The sequence below is a fragment of the Epinephelus fuscoguttatus genome, linkage group LG4, assembly GCF_011397635.1.
Source record: "Epinephelus fuscoguttatus linkage group LG4, E.fuscoguttatus.final_Chr_v1".
Taxonomy (NCBI): domain Eukaryota; kingdom Metazoa; phylum Chordata; class Actinopteri; order Perciformes; family Serranidae; genus Epinephelus; species Epinephelus fuscoguttatus.
This window is the reverse complement of record NC_064755.1, coordinates 37641208-37659766: the sequence shown is the minus strand read 5'-3', so window position 1 is coordinate 37659766 and position 18559 is coordinate 37641208. Positions and strand designations below refer to the sequence as shown.

At 42.8% G+C, this 18559-nt stretch overlaps 1 protein-coding gene across 1 annotated transcript in view; it reads left to right on the top strand.

Annotated features, from left to right (window-relative positions):
* kcnq1.2 (potassium voltage-gated channel, KQT-like subfamily, member 1.2) overlaps positions 1–18559 on the top strand; it is a 278796-nt gene that overhangs the window by 171968 nt on the left and 88269 nt on the right. The window contains exons 14-17 of the mRNA XM_049574355.1: positions 7832–7907; positions 8906–9000; positions 12090–12130; positions 14115–14176. Of these exons, the coding sequence (XP_049430312.1) occupies positions 7832–7907; positions 8906–9000; positions 12090–12130; positions 14115–14176 (274 nt within the window). The remainder of the gene's footprint in view (positions 1–7831; positions 7908–8905; positions 9001–12089; positions 12131–14114; positions 14177–18559) is intronic.

Here is an 18559-nt window from a genome sequence, read left to right as displayed (position 1 = left end):
ACACACAGTGAGAGGCAGAATGACAGAGGAAAGCAAAGAGCAAGGGAGTGAGTCCGGGTTAAATAACGATTCTATTGAATTGTCTGTCATCAGCATCACAGAGCCTGTTCACACCTGGTATTAACATGCGTTCCGGTGATCTGAACACAAGTGGACAGCTGAGACGCATCGTCACTGTTTACCCCTGTGTCTGTCATGCGTCTGCAGCTAACTGCTTGTGTTTAGATTTTGTGACTGCCCATGTCAGTTAAGCCCCGTTTCCACCGAGCAGTACGGTGCAGTTCAGTTCGGTACGCATTTTTTCTGTTTCCACTGTGAAAAGTTGTGGATGGTATCAATGGAACCGTTCTGTACCGACCCCATTTTTGGTCACTCTGTTAATGTTAATGCCAGGAATAAATGAGGCCATAATTACAATGTAAACCATGTATTGTGATTACTGTTATAATGATCGACTGCTTATATGCATAAAGTCTGGGACAGAATCATTCCTATGAAAATACTGTTTAAATAAAACAGATTGTAATCAAGTAGTCTGCCCACAGTGTTTTGAGTTGAGAATTTTGAGTCTTTTCATGTATGACAACATATGGAAAAAAAATCAAAACTAGTGTAATTCTATTGCTTTTAACTTTGCTCCCATGATACTTTGCCTTGCAGTAGCCTATCTGCTTTTAGCTGGCAGAATGACAGAGGAAAGCAAAGAGCAAGCTCTGCTGTGTGCACATTGAAATAATGATGGGAAAAAGAAAGTCCATCCATCCATTTTCTTCTGTTCTTCCATTCACACTCACATTCACACCTACGGACAATTTAGGCCCTGTTTAGACGACAACGGTTTCTCTAAAAATGGAAAAGTCTGTCCTTTGCGTTTTAAAAAACTTCTGCGTTTATATGACAACGTTATTGAAACGATCTCCGTTCACACGGAGCCGCAAAATCTGCTGGAAACGCTGTAGTATGCACGCCAAGCCAATGGCTGGCAGTGTGAATTTGCAAAGCAACACCACGGCATGACACCATGCTCCTTCCTCTACAACGCGGTGATTACAAACCAAAACAAAGAAGACACAATGGCGAAAGCATGCACAGATAACTTTGTCTGGATGGACAACAAGGTGGAGTTGCTACAGTAACAGATCTACACTACACTTCAAATCAACAGGGTGAGCAGCACAAACAGAGCTCGGCATTGTTGTTGTGATGGTCGGCTTGCCTAGTGACTGGAAGCGTAATGCGCGTGTGCGAAAAGTCTCCATTTTCAGAGGAACTGCATATTGCAAGTTTACATGTCAACGGAGACGCTGCCTTTTCCAAAAAGTTGCGCTCTGGAACCCGTTTTCGAATCATTGCATTTTCAGGCACTCAAAACGCCACTGTCGTGTAAACAATCGGCCAAAACACAACTAAAGTTTACCGTTTTCAGTTGAAATCGTTGTCGTATAAATGGGGCCTTAGAGTCACCAATTAACCTGCATGTCTTTGGACTGTGGGAGGAAGCCGGAGAAAACCCACACTGACACTGGGAGAATATGCAAACTCCGCACAGAAAGGCTCCCGCACCTGGGAACCCTCTGGCGTGCTAACAGTGCTAACCACCACACCTCCATGCCGCCAAAAAGAAAGCCATTTTCTCTAAATAAAAAAACTTCTCCTAAGTGCTACATCGTAGGCAATTTGGCCTGCTTGAGTTTCCTGAGGACGTTTCACCTCTCATCACCTCTCAGTTCTCTATATGCTGTTCTTCAGAACTGAAGGAGCCTCTTGAATGAGAGGCGAAATGTCTTCAAGAAACTCAAGCAAGTCCAGTTGCCTACGATATGGCACTAAGGATTACCATGACCTGGATGAATGAGAATCTTCACCAACAATTTCCTCAAAGAATATGGCTGCTGGTCACAGAGACAGAAGTTGAAGTAGTAGATGAAGTTGAAGCTGCACATGTGTGTGTCACAGCTTTACTCTATTTTGAAACATCAACAATAGTTCAATGTTAATCTGTATGAGGCATAAAGACAAAGAAAAAATTGGTTCACATACAGTTATCAAATTAAGCCTGACAGACGTGATCACAATAAGCAGTGTCCAGTGTATATGTAAATGAGAACAAATGAATTGTGAGTTCAGCTGTGTGGGAATGGAGGCACAAGAAGAGGACATTTAGCTGTTTACCCTTTATTTTAGTGTTGCACTGTAAACAAGCATCTCCACAAAAACACCCTGAGAATGCCAATGTGACAACACTGCATTTTCAAGAGTAATAAGCATCTTCAGATTTAGCTGGCTGGGTGCAGAGGTGGCCTGAGAAAGACAACGTTGAGTTTAACTTCTCACATGCAAACCACTCTCAGAGCTGGTTTAATTTCCCACGAGATGAACCCTTCGAAGAAAATTCACATGGGAGAATCTCTTGCGTTAGAAGCCCATTCATTTAAAACCCTCACTGAATGGAGAAACACTTAACAATTTAGTGTCACACTTATAATTCTTACCACGACACTCCCTGGCATGCCATCACTTTCAGATCAAACATTCCTCAAAGAATGCAGTCGTCTTATCCTGCCCAAGATATGATAAAGGGTTGTCTGTTTTTGAGGAGAACAGAGGAGCACATCTCTTTGATGGACCAAAGCACCAGTCATAAAGCTTATCTCACACACACACACACACGCACACACACAGGCCAGCAGTCTTGCTGGGCCTTGACCGTTAGTAGCACATTGATGTCTAAGGCTGCTCTCTCCTGACTGACTCCAAGGTTATTGCAGCGCACCATGGAAGCACAGGATATTTGACAGTCCCCTGCCAAATAAAGAGCCGAGGGGGGTGGGGGTGGTGTGGGGGCTGAGGGAGAGTTGCCATTGACAACTCGGAGACCATCAGAAAGTGAAAAAAGAGAAAACTTATTAAGAGAGAAGGGTCCAGGGGAAACTGCGGGGCTAAATCTGTCACAGCTTTTCAAGAGAGGGACGAGGCCAGAGCACGACTGCGGCAACTACAGCTTGTACACGACTTCTTCAGTCAGCCTAATTAAGAATAGCACGTCTGTTGAGAAGAGCCAGGAGTTTGGGTTTAATCCCTAAAAGAAAAGAAAACACAACCATCCTGCCCAATAGAGAGTGAATCATAGAGCGCAGCACAATGGAAAATATACTGAAGTCACCGTGGGCGAGATCTGAGCTTTGCTGACTCAAGAGGAGTCCCCAGGATACACTGTGTGTCATATCTTCTGCACAGATGAAAAATAAACACAACTAAGAGAAAAGGATGAGGGGGAGGCCCGAGGAGATGAGTAGGAGGCAGAGTCACAGCCGGCAAGTGTTTGAAGGGCAGCATCAGCAGAGGGATGTAGGAATTACCGTGCATTCCTTTAGTTTCTGTGTGCCAAATGTTTAATGGAGTGGAGGGAGGGGGGATCGGTGTTGGACATAAACTCCACCATGTTATTCTTAAGTCACATATCACACTTACTCAGTGAACATGTGCGCGCATTTGTGTCAAATGCAGGAAACGGGAGGAGGGCGAGGAAGGAGCGCAGTACAGTTGTCCAACGATCAGACCCGCACATGTTTTTTGTTTCCTACATGTGTTTTTTCCCCCAATTACGGTCAAACCTTCAAGTCACACAGTGAAGAGGAGACAAAAAAACACATCCTTCTCCTGATCGACGAGGTGGGGGCCTCATGCTCTTTATGTTTGTCATTGTTAGTGTGCATTTCCTCCTATAGGTTGGACAGGCCGTGCATGGAGGGCAGGAAAAGAGACAGCAGCCCGACAGCCTTTGATGTTCATGTTTTATGGTCCCATGTCAACGCATTGTCTGTTAAGTCCCTTTGTTGTCCCTCTGCCTAATTAAGACCTCAGAGCGACTTGTTGACTCCACAAAGACCCTTGTTTGGGGAGGGGGAGGGTGGTGTGTGTGTGTGTGTGTGTTTTTTGTGTGTCAAGGGTTGTGTGTGCATACGGGTGTGTCTCTTTTGACTTGGACCATGTTTGAGGGAAATGTTTGTCACCCACTACATACAAAAAAGTTGACTTTAACGTAAGAATGGAGTCATTCATTTTCTGTTTGTGTCCGTTTGTATCTCTAGCTGCAAAGTAACTGCGAAATGCACTGAACACACACACACAAACATGAGTACACATGCTACAGGCAAGTGTTTAAAGTGGCAGTGCTGTCCTTGCCATTGCTTTATATTGTTTTCCATTCCCTTTTTCATTCCTACCATCATCCAATGGATCTCTCCAGCAAGTCTGGTGGCGTCAATTTGCTGTTAATCTACCCCTCTCAGCAGATACACTGCCCCTACACACACACACACACACCGTCCCACAGCTTACCAGCTTAACTTTGATGTCTCTGATACCAACAGATGGCTGAAAGGTCACCTGTCTCTGAGACATAATGTCCATGAAATAGAAGACGGGAGCAAGTTCTGCTCACCAGCAGACAGGAGATGTTTTACTATATTGATCTGAGTGAATGCTCTGAAATAAGTATTTATACTATTTGAGCTTTATAAGGCTGTACATGACTTTTTTGGCCATTTAATACCAATTTTCAACGATTCAGGGTTTTTTGTTCCACATAAAGCTTTAAGGTTTGAAGCGGGCTCAGTGTGACATTCACTAGCTTCAGGCTGTAATTTCTCAAAATTCCCCCGGGCGTGAAACACGTCATTTCCTGGTGTTTTGTTTGTTTGTTTGTTCTGTTAAATGCAGATCCTACTGCCTGTGTAATGTCATGAATAATGCAAAGACTGTGTTGCTGTCAACCCATCCTGACTTCCTCCTCTCCTTTATTTGATTTCATTTGATGTTAATCTCTATTTAACCTCTTGTACTCCACCCCCATTTTGTAGCAAAAACGGCTAAAATGACACACCCAAATTAAAATGACTGTGGCTTCTGAACCGCTCTGACTACATGCATGCATGAGGTCTTGCCAGAAAGAAAATTGTGTCAGAAACACTCTAGGTGATACAGAGACAGCGTAATGGGCCTCTGAAGTCAGTAAAAAATTGAAGATTTTGCCTAAAATAAAATAAAAAATGTGTTTCAGGATGAATAACTGTCTGTGGCTTCATCTGAGCAGGTAAATAGCACTGTGGGGCTGTAGGCACACTATCAATGAACATTTGTTTCCAATTTGAAGAAGATTGCTCAAAGTATGACCATTCTACAGTGTTTTTTCTATGAAAAAAAGATCCAGGTGGAGCTCCAAATGACAAGTCGGTCACTCGGTTTCAAAACAGTACTATCAGTGATCAAACAACACTCAGCCAGCTTCAAACATTGTACCTTATTGAAATCAGGTGTGATTATGATAGCTGATGTTGTTTATGACACAGAAACACGCAAAAGTTATGATCCCGCTTTCTAGACAGTATATCTCAGCCAAAAATAGTGGTGTGAATGAGACTCTTACCTTTTATAAAAGAGCTACGTACCCGCTAACAGCTCCGCATAAGATCGCAAGTAATTCTTTAACTTTTCCCATCAAAAAACAGCATGACATGATTTGTCACCACGCATCGCGATTTTGGACTTTAGGCTGCTCTGGTGGGAAATCCATAATAAATAAAAGAAAAATGATGTTATTTTTGAATCCAGCAATACTACCAAACATCACATGGTTTGATGACGTAGTGCGCCTGGAGATACCATTTAACAGAGGCGAGGACGTCAGCATCCTGGTGAGTTAGAGAGGTTTTTAATATAAATGGCATATGACAGTTTTTGGGCTTTGCTGAACATTCAGCAGAAGAAAGCATATGTGCTGTCCTATGTTTCATAAATGTTTGTTACAGTACTGAAAAGACTTTGGTTGACTCTAGCTTGTCCCACTGTATATTTTTTACAGTGGGAATTTTGGGTTTGTAATCAGGTTCAGGCCTAAAACTGCTGGTTCACACTCAGATTGGGTTTGGTGGAAACTATGCAGGTTCATGTAATTGTCTGTCTAAAGATATAGTGGAGTAATGGCGTCCTGAGCAGAGAATGAAGTCACAATCCCTCTGTTTGTGATCCGAGCTTCTCTGTGGTTTGCTGTGTAAGCTAGTCTGGCCGCTTGTGCATGTTAGTGCATGTGAGTATCCCACTGGCTACCTCATTGCCGCTGCTTTGTACTGCGCTCATTTGGTGGTTACCATCAATATTGGAATGATGTCATCAAGGAAGCGTAGCACCCAACCTTTGGTTCCTCCCGGGTAACACCATTAGCTTCGTCGGCACTGTTTCCATTGTTTAGCGCTACTTATGGAGTAAGCAGTGTCAGCTGCTAGCCACTGGCTCAGCCACCTCCACTCATAGGCCAAATTCAAATGTCTGCATGCACCTTGCGGGTGTGTTCCTGGGAAGTTCGGGAGTGCTGAGGGCTGTCCGAATCCACACTTCATCCAGCCCACAAGGGGCCTCCAGTGGATTTGCAGACTTCCAGAGAGTCTGCTTGGGGAGCAGACTTAAGCGGACTTAACTGATTTAATAACCCACAATTCATTACATTACAGACATGACGTTGTGGGTTTATCAACTGCAGAAAAAAAACTTATGAATGTGTAAAATAGTTACTGATGCTACTTGACTTGTGTAGGCCAGAAATAATATTCAACCACATAATGATACAGGGATATGTTCAAGTACAGGCTGTAGAGGGGCTGAAAATACATTTTATTTTTATACAGCCATACACTCTGACTTTCACATAGAGCCCCTTTAAAAACCCAATGATGAACAGAATCAGTATTAAGAGAAATGAAGGGGTGAGGAGGGTTTTTATGCTCATTTTACACACTGAATGTCTCAACTTTGGGGCGGGGTAAACAGGTGGGGTCATCTGACATGCAGAATTTCTAAAAATCATATATTGGTATGTGATAAATTCCTGCTAGTATTTTTAGTTTAAGATAAATACTAGAGTGTCATTAATACATAATATCTGCCCTTGAAAATATAACACAGCATGCCTTCCTCAAATTTGCATGAAGATTCGACAACTCTTTACTACTGGGGTCTCTGTGAGTCCATCTGCGCCTGCACGCAGTATCTGTGTGTTTTCAATCACTGGGACCACTCCAATCCAGTCACTCAACACATTTTCAGTCCATGTTTTCTCATTATCTATTTCCACTCATAGCACGCATCATCCCAACATGCCGCTGTCACTTATCCAAGGACATGTTTCAGCGTTTTTCTGACAAATAAATCACACGAGCACCAGCGCGCGGCACACAGAGTGCCTCCTTGAAAAAACAAACACAAGTGCATGCCATGCAGACACTATGGTATGCAAGTATGACTTTGTGTGTGTGTGTTGTTTGCATCCAGCGGTTTCTGTTTCAGTGTTTAGCTCCATACCAGTGGGTTTTCTTTTGTGTTGACACAGATGTGCTTTGAGCCGAGGGACGTGTGTTTTGGGACTCCTCTTAATGCAAACTGAGTCTGGTTTCCTTCTGTTTCACTTTGCACCATGTTGCAGAATCACAGTTGTGACCGATAAGGCGATTTGCTGTTAGAGGGTGGCGGTTACTCTGTGTCGACACATAGAGTTAGAGGTTAAATGTGCTTTTTTGTTGTACATGAATGCAAACTTGTCCATGTGTAATAGTGTGTGTGCTCTCCTGTTCAGGCCTGCGTGTGTTGTCCATTGATTGTTGAATGCAACAAGAGCCAATTAAACTGGGCTTGCAGCCTTTCTTGTCTTTTTTTTTTGTCTTTTACAACTCAGCTTGTCCAAAACAAGCCACTTCACATTTAACAGCAAGAAAACATCTATAGACTTAACCAGCTGTGCTTTTCTTCGGGACTAAATCGGTCTTGTTTTCTGTCACAGGTTGTCCCATGCCCAGAGATCAGCTGTAAAAGTGCTCCGCAGAATGCAGTACTTTGTGGCCAGGAGGAAATTTCAGGTAAGAGAAAAAGAAATCTAGAGCAGGAGAGAGAAATTGTACTGCGTTAAGGGGAGCAAAAGAGGGGAGATACAGAGATAAAGAGAGAGACAGATTGAGAGTGAAAGAGGGAGTGAGAGAAGTGTGCGTGTGTGGTGTTTGTGCGGTTATACAGGATGAGCAGGGGGAGCCCCAAGGGCATATATCAGCTACAGCACCACTGTGCATGTGTACATGTGTGTGTACGTGTGTTTTTGTGTGTAAATGCCTGAAACTTGCACCTGCATGTCTTCTTTGTGCTCACTTCAGTTCAGGCGTAGTGTCAAGGGAAGTCTCCTAACCTGTCTCTGGGGCTACAGTAGGAATTCACTTACTGTACCGCACTTGCAAAAATACACTCACACACACACACACACACACACACACACACACACACACACACAGCGGGGCACGGCCTCACACAGCAGAATTATGTTAGAAAATTTTGTGCAGTAAATTATTTCAGTTTAAGAAAACATAATTGTGTTTGAGATATTCTGGCCATCATTTTCATGCTACACGCTGTCGTAGAATGGTTCCTATATTCGTACCATTTCCAAGTGCTCTATATGTTTTCAATTATGGCCTAAGTGGTCTCAGCTGCAGAGGCTATACTCTGTGTATACCAGGGATACCCTAAAGAGTTCACTGGGTTCTTTCTGATGCTGCTTGTATCCACGTCACACTAAACAAAACTGTGAAAGGACCTTAACACGATTGCTTTCTACATGGCCATGCACTTGTCAGTCCACGCATTCACACACACACACACACACACATACACACACACACACACACATATACACACACACAATGAGTTAACAATGAACCCTTTGCACCCAAGGGGGTTGGGGATGTTTTCGGGGACCGAGCAAAAGCGGCTATGGTTGACAATGGCTTTTGTGTCCCCCCCCTCTGTGTGTGTGTGTGTGTGTGTGTGTGTGTGTGTGTGTGTGTGTGTGTGTGTGTGTGATCCACAGCAAGCGCGGAAGCCCTATGATGTGCGAGACGTGATTGAGCAGTATTCCCAGGGTCACCTCAACATGATGGTCCGCATCAAGGAGCTGCAGAGAAGGTGGCGTCTTTGAACTTGATTCATGCTCTTTCTTCCTCGCTTTGTTTCTCTAACTTTTTTATCTTTTTTTTATATATATATTTCTGTCACCATTATGTTGGATACCACCTCATTCTTCTCCTTCACAGAAGAAGGAAGAAGTCAGAAAACAAAACACAGCTATCTTAAAATAAAGTTAAATCTTCAGTCCTCATGACCACGTTGTCTGACACCATATTTCCACAGTATGGCACACATTAGCTGTGAAGTGTCACATCATACCACGAATGAACATTGTGTTTCTGTTTGTCCTGCCCTTAAAGGAATACTTCACTCCCAAATGACTACTTGCATATTAATTTCTCACTTTGTCTCATGGTGAATTCATGAAGAAAACTTCTCACATGTCTATGGTAAATAAAAATAATCGAAAAGCCAAGAAATTTCTTGATAAATGGAAGTCATAGGTGATCTGCAGACCTGTATCAAGACATCCATTTTTAAACTCTGGCACAACTTGTGTAGTATAATCCAAGTCTCATTTATATGCTCAGTACTTCCCAAACACACTGAGTAGGTATAACTGCAGCTGGAGCAGCTACGTGACCCCCCTCTAGCTACATGACTTACCCACCGTACCTACATGTCAGTCCACCATCAGCCCCCTTCACTCCTTAGCCCAGATTTGGAAGTCCCAAACGCGCGAACTTAGCGACTTGCTAGCTATGAAGTATTAAGTTAAAAGAGAGGTGGTTAAGGTTAGCATGAGGGTAATGGGATACTACGTCTCGTCACTTGTGCCATTGCTAAGTTAGCGATGAGCCAGCTGTGAAGTATTATATTAAAAGAGAGTGGTTAAGGTTAGGGTAATGGGAAGGCTACATCTCGTTACTTATGCTAATGTTACATTAGCAACTAACAAACTTTAGCTATGATGTGTTAGTAAAAAGAGAGGTTTTTAAGGTAAGGGTAATGGAACGGTTACATCTCGTTACTTATGCTAATGCTAAATTAGAGATTAGCTAAATTTAGCTATAAAGTATCATGTTAAAGGAGAGGTGGTCAAGGTTAGGGTGAGGGTAATGGGGAGGCTAAATCTAGTTACTTTTTAAGTGAATTAAGTCTCCATGTAATCCTAATGATTGAATTGAATTGAATACCTCTATTGTCATTGTACTTTATAATACAACAAAATTAGGGGCACTACTCCACCATGGTGCATACAATACAGTACAGTAAATACAGTAAATACAACATAAAAAAGGTAACATAAATAAAACAATGGGTGAGTGTGTGTTTGTTTCAACCAAGCGCATTAAATTAAGCACCAACTCTATTTAGTTTTGCTAATTTGGTCTCATCTATCCACTACAGTGTAGCATGGTAAGGTTCGGATAGCCGTCGCATTGGTAGGTTTGTCTTGTGGTGTGCACAGTCTGTAGGGGCATGTAGTCTACGCTACAAACAGAATGTGTCTGCGGCTATACAGCCCTTTCCGACAGGGAACTGAACTAAAAGTGAAACTTATCAGTGCTCTCATCAAAGCCAGACTCCATTGACGAAAACAGTCAATTTACCTCACTGAACATGGGAGCTGCTGATCTACTGCTGCCTCAATCACTTTGTTAATTTGTGTTAACTACTGTGTGATCACACTGTGTTCAAGGGTTAGTTCACATTCACTAAAGTCACACACAAACAAACTCCTGAATGAGGCAGTGGTATATCGGCATCCAATTTTCCAATAGATTCTGCTCTGAAGAGAGCATAGGTACCGTTAACTTTTAGTTCATCTCCCTGTCAGAAAGGGCTGTCTGAGAAGTATTATGCATTAGACAAATAAGATTTGGATTATACTGCACGAGTTGTGTGAGTTTGTAAATGGATGTTTTGATATAGTTTTGCTCTGATTTTTATCAAGGATTTTCCACATTTTAGGATTCCTTGATATACAGATGGCTATCTTGGGGTGAAGTATTCCTTTATCTAGGCTATACTGACGTCACAGTCAACTGAACTGGGCCATGAAGACAACAGAAAGAGGGATAGCTCCATCATAATTTCTCTATTCAGCTTTCAGTAACTGCAGTACAGTTTGTTACTATTCTACTGCTCATCTGACAGATAAACTGGTCTCTGATTTGTTACACCTTGTTGTGTTTTGTTGAGCCGTAATTAAGTCCAGTCCTTACAGAAGCAAATCCTCTTTTCCTCTTCCTGCATATTTTCTTTGCTTTTTTTTTTTTACAACTCCCTCCCATGAAGGAGGTCGCTTAGGTAATAAATTAGGTCAAACTTATGTAAGTGCGTCACCTGGATCTTGTAACACCTTTAGCAGTAATTCAGCTGAACCATGGTAATGCGCTGTGAAATTTTGAAACCAGCGGAGCAGCATAACAGATCAGTAAATCAAGGACAGGCTGATTCTTTGATTATTTAATATAAACTAACTGCAGTGATGTAAATTTTCAACGCAGACTCACAGAGCCAAGACTCTTTTATATTCTACAGTGCCGCTCATAAAAACCTTAAGCTGTTGATTTTCTTTTTCTATTTTTGCAACCCAAAGAGAAAGACATCACAGTACTGGCCACATCTGACTCCTGCAAAAACACCACAATAATGCAGTGACCGCACTGCATCAAATGGGTCACCAGCATAAATAAAAAATAGTTAAAGACATGTGATTGCTCTGATTAAAATCCACCCTCAATTTGAGGTGATGAAAAGAAGAATGCTTTGCAGTGCATATTGAACTGCTTCTCCTGCTTCAGTGAAGTTATAGATGACTAACAGTCCACATGTGCAAGTCAACCTCCTGCTCATTGTTTATTTTGAAAGCTTGACATCTCACTAAGATCATGGCAATCATTTATTCATCCCTTTAAAACTTGCATGTGGGCTTTTTTCCCCGAAAGCAGTGATTATATAAATACCGTTCAAGCTGACGCCATTTGTTTAATTTTATTGGCTCTATAAATTGGCTTATATTATTTTACTGTTTTGTTCATGAGCTGGAATAAAGTGCTGTTTACTCAACTGAATCTCCTCTGTGTCTGGCCAGTGTTTTTACCTTTCTCAGTCTAATCACTTCTGTCTTTTCCCCCCAGGCTGGACGGCACACTGGGGAAGCCAGGAATGTTTCTTCCAGGTAAACACACAGGAAACACAACAGTCTGCATCTGATAGACAGCCATCACTCCTCACTCCATCCCTGTGTTTATCCCTCACACATACACAAGCTGTGCCAGACTAAATATGAGAGAGAAGTCCCTGGTGTGTGTGTGTGTGTGTGTGTGCGTGTGCGTGTGCGTGTGTCTCTGTTTGGATGTGGGTATGTTTACATGTGTGTCTTCATATTTGGGAGATATGTGAATTTATGCACCCTGCTTGTTGCACCATGCACATAGGCATGTTCTAGTAGACTTATGTGTGTTTGCATGTTCATGTGGTTGTGTGTAGATGTATTTTAGAAGATTGACACAGGTTTGGAATTTATAGTTAGGGTCCGTAATATATTAGGAATCAGTTTTTGTTAGAATTAGTTATTTATAGAATCATTACTTAAAAACCTCTTGTGCTCCACCCCCATTCTGTAGCAAAAACGCCTAAAATGACATACCCAAATTAAAATGACTGTAGCTTCTGAACCTCTCTGACTATATGCACACATGAGGTCTTGCCAGAAAGAAAACTCTCTGAAGTTTCTTGTGAAAGTGTCAGAAACACTCTAGGTGATACAGAGACAGAGTAATGGGCCTCTGAAGTCAGTAAAAAATTGAAGATTTTGCCTAAAATAAAATAAAAAATGTGTTTCAGGATGAATAACTGTCTGTGGCTTCATCTGAGCAGGTAAATGACACTGTGGGGCTGTAGGCACACTATCAATGAACACTCATTTCAAATGTGAAGAAGATTGCTCAAAGTATGATCATTCTACAGTGTTTTTTCCCTTTGTTAGCCTACACCGTAGCCTACACCATTGTGAGCATTTATAGCTGCGCGGTGGTGTGTCTGTGTCACTCTGACACAGACACACAGACACACAGACACTAAATGGTAAACAAACACGGCAGCACACCAGTAAGGTAAGACAACACGTTTACATGTCGTTTTCTATATGTTCTCTGGCATTTATCCTAATGATATGAGGTGGTCTTTGTGGAAAAACAGCTTGTTTAGTGGACTAACTTTGCACTTTAAGTGTGCCCGTTCACTTACGTTTTAATAGGTCTGACGCTACTATGCACCCTGGCTGTATCTAGGCTAACGGCTAACATGCTAAGTATTATTTTTATGTCACTAGTTACTTGAAACAAATTTAGGACGATAGGAGACAGGTTGAAATAAACTGAAATTTCCCTTTAAGTCCGCCAAACATCTCTCCGACCGTCTTTCCGACCATCCGCTTCGGCCTCAGACACTATAAAACAAAAAGTTGAGCCTAGCAAGACATTCTCAACACTATGCGCTTATACACCCACAGCAAATTTCGACGTAGTGGCACACCTGACAGTGAACATTAGTTCCACCATAGAAATACAGATAAGTAAACAATGAACCAATGCCATAGTAGCATTATACATCAAACAGCATGTAACAAGTGGGTCAGACAACACCCTGCATTAAGAAAACAGCTCTGGAGCCCTTTACACATCACTTTTGCATATTCTCCAGCACACATTTCACACACACATACACAGAAACAGTGTGAAAAAATGGTGATACTCAGATACTGAATCAGAGACATCTGTTAACTCACCGAGGTTTTACACCTGTGAGGGGAAAATATTGTGCACAGTGGAGGCTAAACCTGCCTAAACTCAGTTTACCCATCACACAGTCTGAGGAAAGGAGTTAACTCGTGTTTTTAAGGCTACATAACTCTCTCTGACATGCATTAACTGTTTACATTACAGCAGGGGGCTGTAAACTGCCACAGTGACCTGAACCCACAAGAAACAGTAGAAAATGAATGAATGGATGGTTTCATGAAGAATCATGAGCCTCTTAACTAACTTTTCTGCATTTGTTTGTGTTTCTGTGGGGATTCTGTCAATATTTCTGATAAGTGTGAATTTATTTTGAATAAATCTGTATGTGTGTATGTTTGATATTCTTTTTTCATTCGCCAGGAAAAGGAGAAGATAAAGAATACCCAACTATTGGAGCGCGACTGATCAGGCTAGAAGATAAGGTAGGCACACTCCTGCTGCTCAGTGTGTGTGTGTGTGTGTTATGTCTGTGAGTTTCAGAGATGATTAGCCTACCCTTGCTGCTCACGTATATGTGTGTGTGTCTCTGTTATCAGATGAATGCGTGCATGTGTAATCTTTTAATATGACGGTGTTATGGCTGTGCTTGGCCAATCTGCGCCGATGCCAAACATACGCCTACATTCTCCACTCTCCTCCTTATCAGCGTCTATTCAGTGCTGCGTTTATGCTTTACTGACGTTTGTGTTTTTATTTTCTTGACTCCCGTTCTGGGCTGGGTCATTTTGATGATTTTCCATGCCAGCCCTTCTTTTTTTTCCTGTGATCCCGAGGTACGCTGGGTGGTGACAATTCTTGGATGTTTGCGTTTCCATAAGTGAGTATTAGTGCAGTGGAAGAATTAGGGGAGCTGAAGAGAAAAGTCTTTATACAGTGAGGCACAGCCAATAGACAACAGCTGTGTTATGAAGCCCACGGGTGTAACTAGGCGTGTCCTCTCTCATAGTGGAACAGGCACAACGTGATGCCAGCGTGATGCCAACCCTGATGCCAGCGTGATGTCAAGATAGACATTTCCCCTCTGGTGATGGTTGTACCAGTTAGACTGGTGTGTGTGTATGCGTCTGCGTTCCTGTCTGTCCTTGTCTCTTTCCATCTTTCCATGCGCAAATCATAGGATATGAAATGTGTTTGTTAGATTTAGTGTGTGGCTACATCTGTTGTTTGTTTGTCTGACTGGTGGCATCACTAGAAAGTGAAGTTATGTTTGTGGATTTGGAAAAAGTTTGGAAAAGTGTTTGCGCGCTCAGGCATGTTTTTTTTTCATGTAACATTACCCTCTCACATCTTACAAATGAAAACAAGTCCTATACAATGGAACAATGCATTCTGTAGCCACTTCTTTTCTATTCAGGTCAGCCAGCTCAGGATTTCCCCCACTTTGCCTTAACATTTACCATCCCATCTCTGTGCGTTCATTGACACTGACGTTCTCTAATGCTTGCATGCGTTTGCTGTTCTTGGGCCGCTTTGTTTCAGAGAGAGGAGTAATGATCTTGAACCAATGTACGCTCTGAGACTGAAGACCTCCCTCGGTGATTGGGTTACGGCCCATTTGCTCTGGGCTACATGTTGTGATCGCAATCTCCTGATTGGAAACATAAACCTGTGTTGAGAAGTGCCTCCCTTTACCTATGACTCTCTTTTCTATTTTCTCTTTCAGCCTCTCTTTTCCCTTTTTCAGTTCTTCCCACTCGTCACTCTTCCTTCACATAAAAGCAAAATACAATTGAGAGGTGGATAATTGAGAAACAAATCAGTGGAAGCCTTCTGACGCAGGCTGCTTTCCCTCTTAAACAATGTGGAACCAATCACCATTATATGAGCTGCATTCACATGCATTGCTGTAACAAGCGTCCTCTCCATGTGAAGAGCAGCAGAGCCACCCAATCTTCATAATTACTGTTTTTGTCGCCTCAGCACATGCCTCCCTTCCCCTCTTTCATTTCCGGTCGTGTGAATTTCTTGTTTTGATGGTTTTGACGGGCCAGCACACCTGTTAAGGGGGGGGGGCTCCGTTTTCCCTCAGGCAGCAGGTGGATGAACCCGTCGACCTCTGTTAAATGGTTCATTCCCCCAACCTCCTCCAGATACGCCTGCACTGTTAAGCTCCAGTAGCACTTCACAGATATTATTGTCCACTCCAGATAAAATATCAGCTTTGTGTTTCTGGAATGCAGTGATTTGATAATTACACTTACAGTGCAATCCCAGTAATTGCATAAAATGACCTTTGTTGTGATTGAACACAGCATTTACTTTGTGCTACTGACCCATTTTCTCTTAAAGCTACACTTGGTAACTTTTTGTCATTCATTCATTTTCCTGTTGGGGGTGGAGCCTATCCCAGATGACATTGGGCGAGAGCAGGGGAACATCTTGGACAGGTCGCCAGACTATCACAGGGCTGACACATGATCCCTTTTTAAATATGAGTTGTGCAAGTAATGAGCAAGTAACAAAATGTGTAGCTCAGCGTGTGACGTAAACAGTGACGTACTCCAAGGGAAGCCGCAGCTAGTCAGTCCTTCGGCGATTCTCTCATAAGTCGGCCCATCCTTCACCGTCCCCGTCATCAACAGCTCCTTCCGTGGCGGAAGGGCGCCTCATTCTTTTTAAACCAAAAAGGTTCTGCCAATATGTCTACCCTACAAGGTGGAAGATCGGGCACCTCGGATCAACTCGCCAGTCCGGCTCTGTGTGTCTAAACGCTCGCAGCTTGCTGGCAAAACGGCCCAACATTCGCCGAAAATCTTGCAGCATAGAAGGGGCTTTAGAGACAGACAACCATTCACACTCACATTCACACCTACAGCCAGTTTAGAGTTGTCAGTTAACCTAGCCTGCATGTCTTTGGACTGTGGGAGGAAGCAGGAGTACCCAGAAAGAACCCACGCTGACACTGGGAGAACATGCAAACTCCGTAAAGAAGGGCTCTCCCACCCTGGGGTTCAAACAAGGAACCCTCTTGCCTCTTGTGAGGCAACAATGCCAATGTTGTCATATTTGCTGAAACTGTCACTATATTCTCAAAGTATCATATGTGACGGATCGTACCCCTCCTCTTTCCCCTACTGCCTGTAGTGGCATATGCCAGAATCTTCTGTGACTCATGAAAACAACCAATCAGAGTCGAGGAGTCGCTAACGCAGCTGTCAATCATGTCAATCTCTGCAGTCAAACTGTCAAAATATGCAGTGCTGATCAAATATGAATAAAGACTGTGTTACTGCAGTGTCTGTGTCTCCCCTCACGTTTCCAGAAACATACTGTATTTTAGTGTACTGTTTAGCTGTGAAATGAGAAAGTTTGTCACCCGGCCACGATGTTGGAAACAGTGAAGCTGAGACAGAGCACCGCCTTTCTCATCTTACAGCTAAACAGTACACTTAAACATGTTTAGATGCTGCCTAATTTGACGGTTTGACTGCAGTTCATGAGCAGTGATTGACATGATTGACAGCTGCATTAGACACTCATTCATTCATGTGCAGTAATGCCATTAGAAGCAACTCAAGGGGGCAGAGGAAAGTTATTTTTTGCACAGGTCATTTGTCTTATGTATTTCTGTGTGGATATAGTAACAGTTTCAAGAAATGAGACCAAAAATAATTTTTATAAAAGTTGCCAACTACAGCTTTAAATCTTTATTTTGTTAAACTCTGAGTTTTTCCACAAAACTTAGATTTTTGACACCTAACAAAATGTATTCCCTCCCAAAACAACATTTCAACACGAGGCCTGTGTTTCAGCAGCAACATAATGCCCCATCCAAACATAGCGCCTCAGCTAAATGAAAGTTTACAGGAGATGTAACGTGAGAAAAAGTACACAATGAATCAAGCTTGTTGTAACTTCTAATGGTCAGAGTGCCCTTGAGTTCAGTTGTTTGCAACAGAATCTCCAACGCCGACACTCTTGTTTGCCTCGCATCACTGCCTGCATTTCATAACGTTGTGTAACTTCTGAGTTGCGTCACCTCTCGCATGTTGCTCATAATAGTAAACCTAATCACACACAAAGCAAAACCCTGGTGTCACAGTTGAATCACCTCCGTCTAGGATCTTTCTCAACGGCCCTGAGGAATTATTCATCAACTCTGTGCCCTGGTGCTCGTGTGTATGCGTGAGGTTGTGTGTGCACAAGAGTGTGTTCCCATGCCTTTCTCAATACTCACTCTTGGTCGGACTCCAGCTTCTTTTTTTTTTCTTTTTTTTTTTTTTTTGACAAATTCCCACTTTCTGCTCCCCTTTCCCCCGTAAAACATGGACCACTCTGGCTGCCCTTCACGCTGCAGCTGAGTAAGGAGCACAGGATCATTTTCTTGTCCAGCCATTGTCAGCACATCACTTGTAGATGAATTTATCTTCAGTGGGCTGAAGGGGGCTCGGGCATTGTGTGTCCTGTACAGGGTTAGACAGTGATTTATCACACAAAGACAAAGACACATATAGGTCTACACACACACACGCACTCACACACACACATGAGCCCGGGGTCGATAAATCACCAGTGTGTCTAACCCCGCACACTCAAGATTGAATTCTCCAGGAGCGACTTGGAAACGAAGATGGATGGCACTCTGTGACAGTGTGTTATCTTTCTGTCAGACACACTCGATGAAAAATACCCAAACGACAAGCTCAAACAGTGGCCAGTGTCTCCGGGCTTCAGCGCAGCCTTTCAGAACGGGGCTTGCTGCGTGCTTTAGGATGAAGTCAGCCCTCTGTTTGTGGTAAATCTCTCCCGGTTTTATAGGAACGGGATTTTTTCTCATAGCAATAGACGGAAAAGGGCAGGGAAAT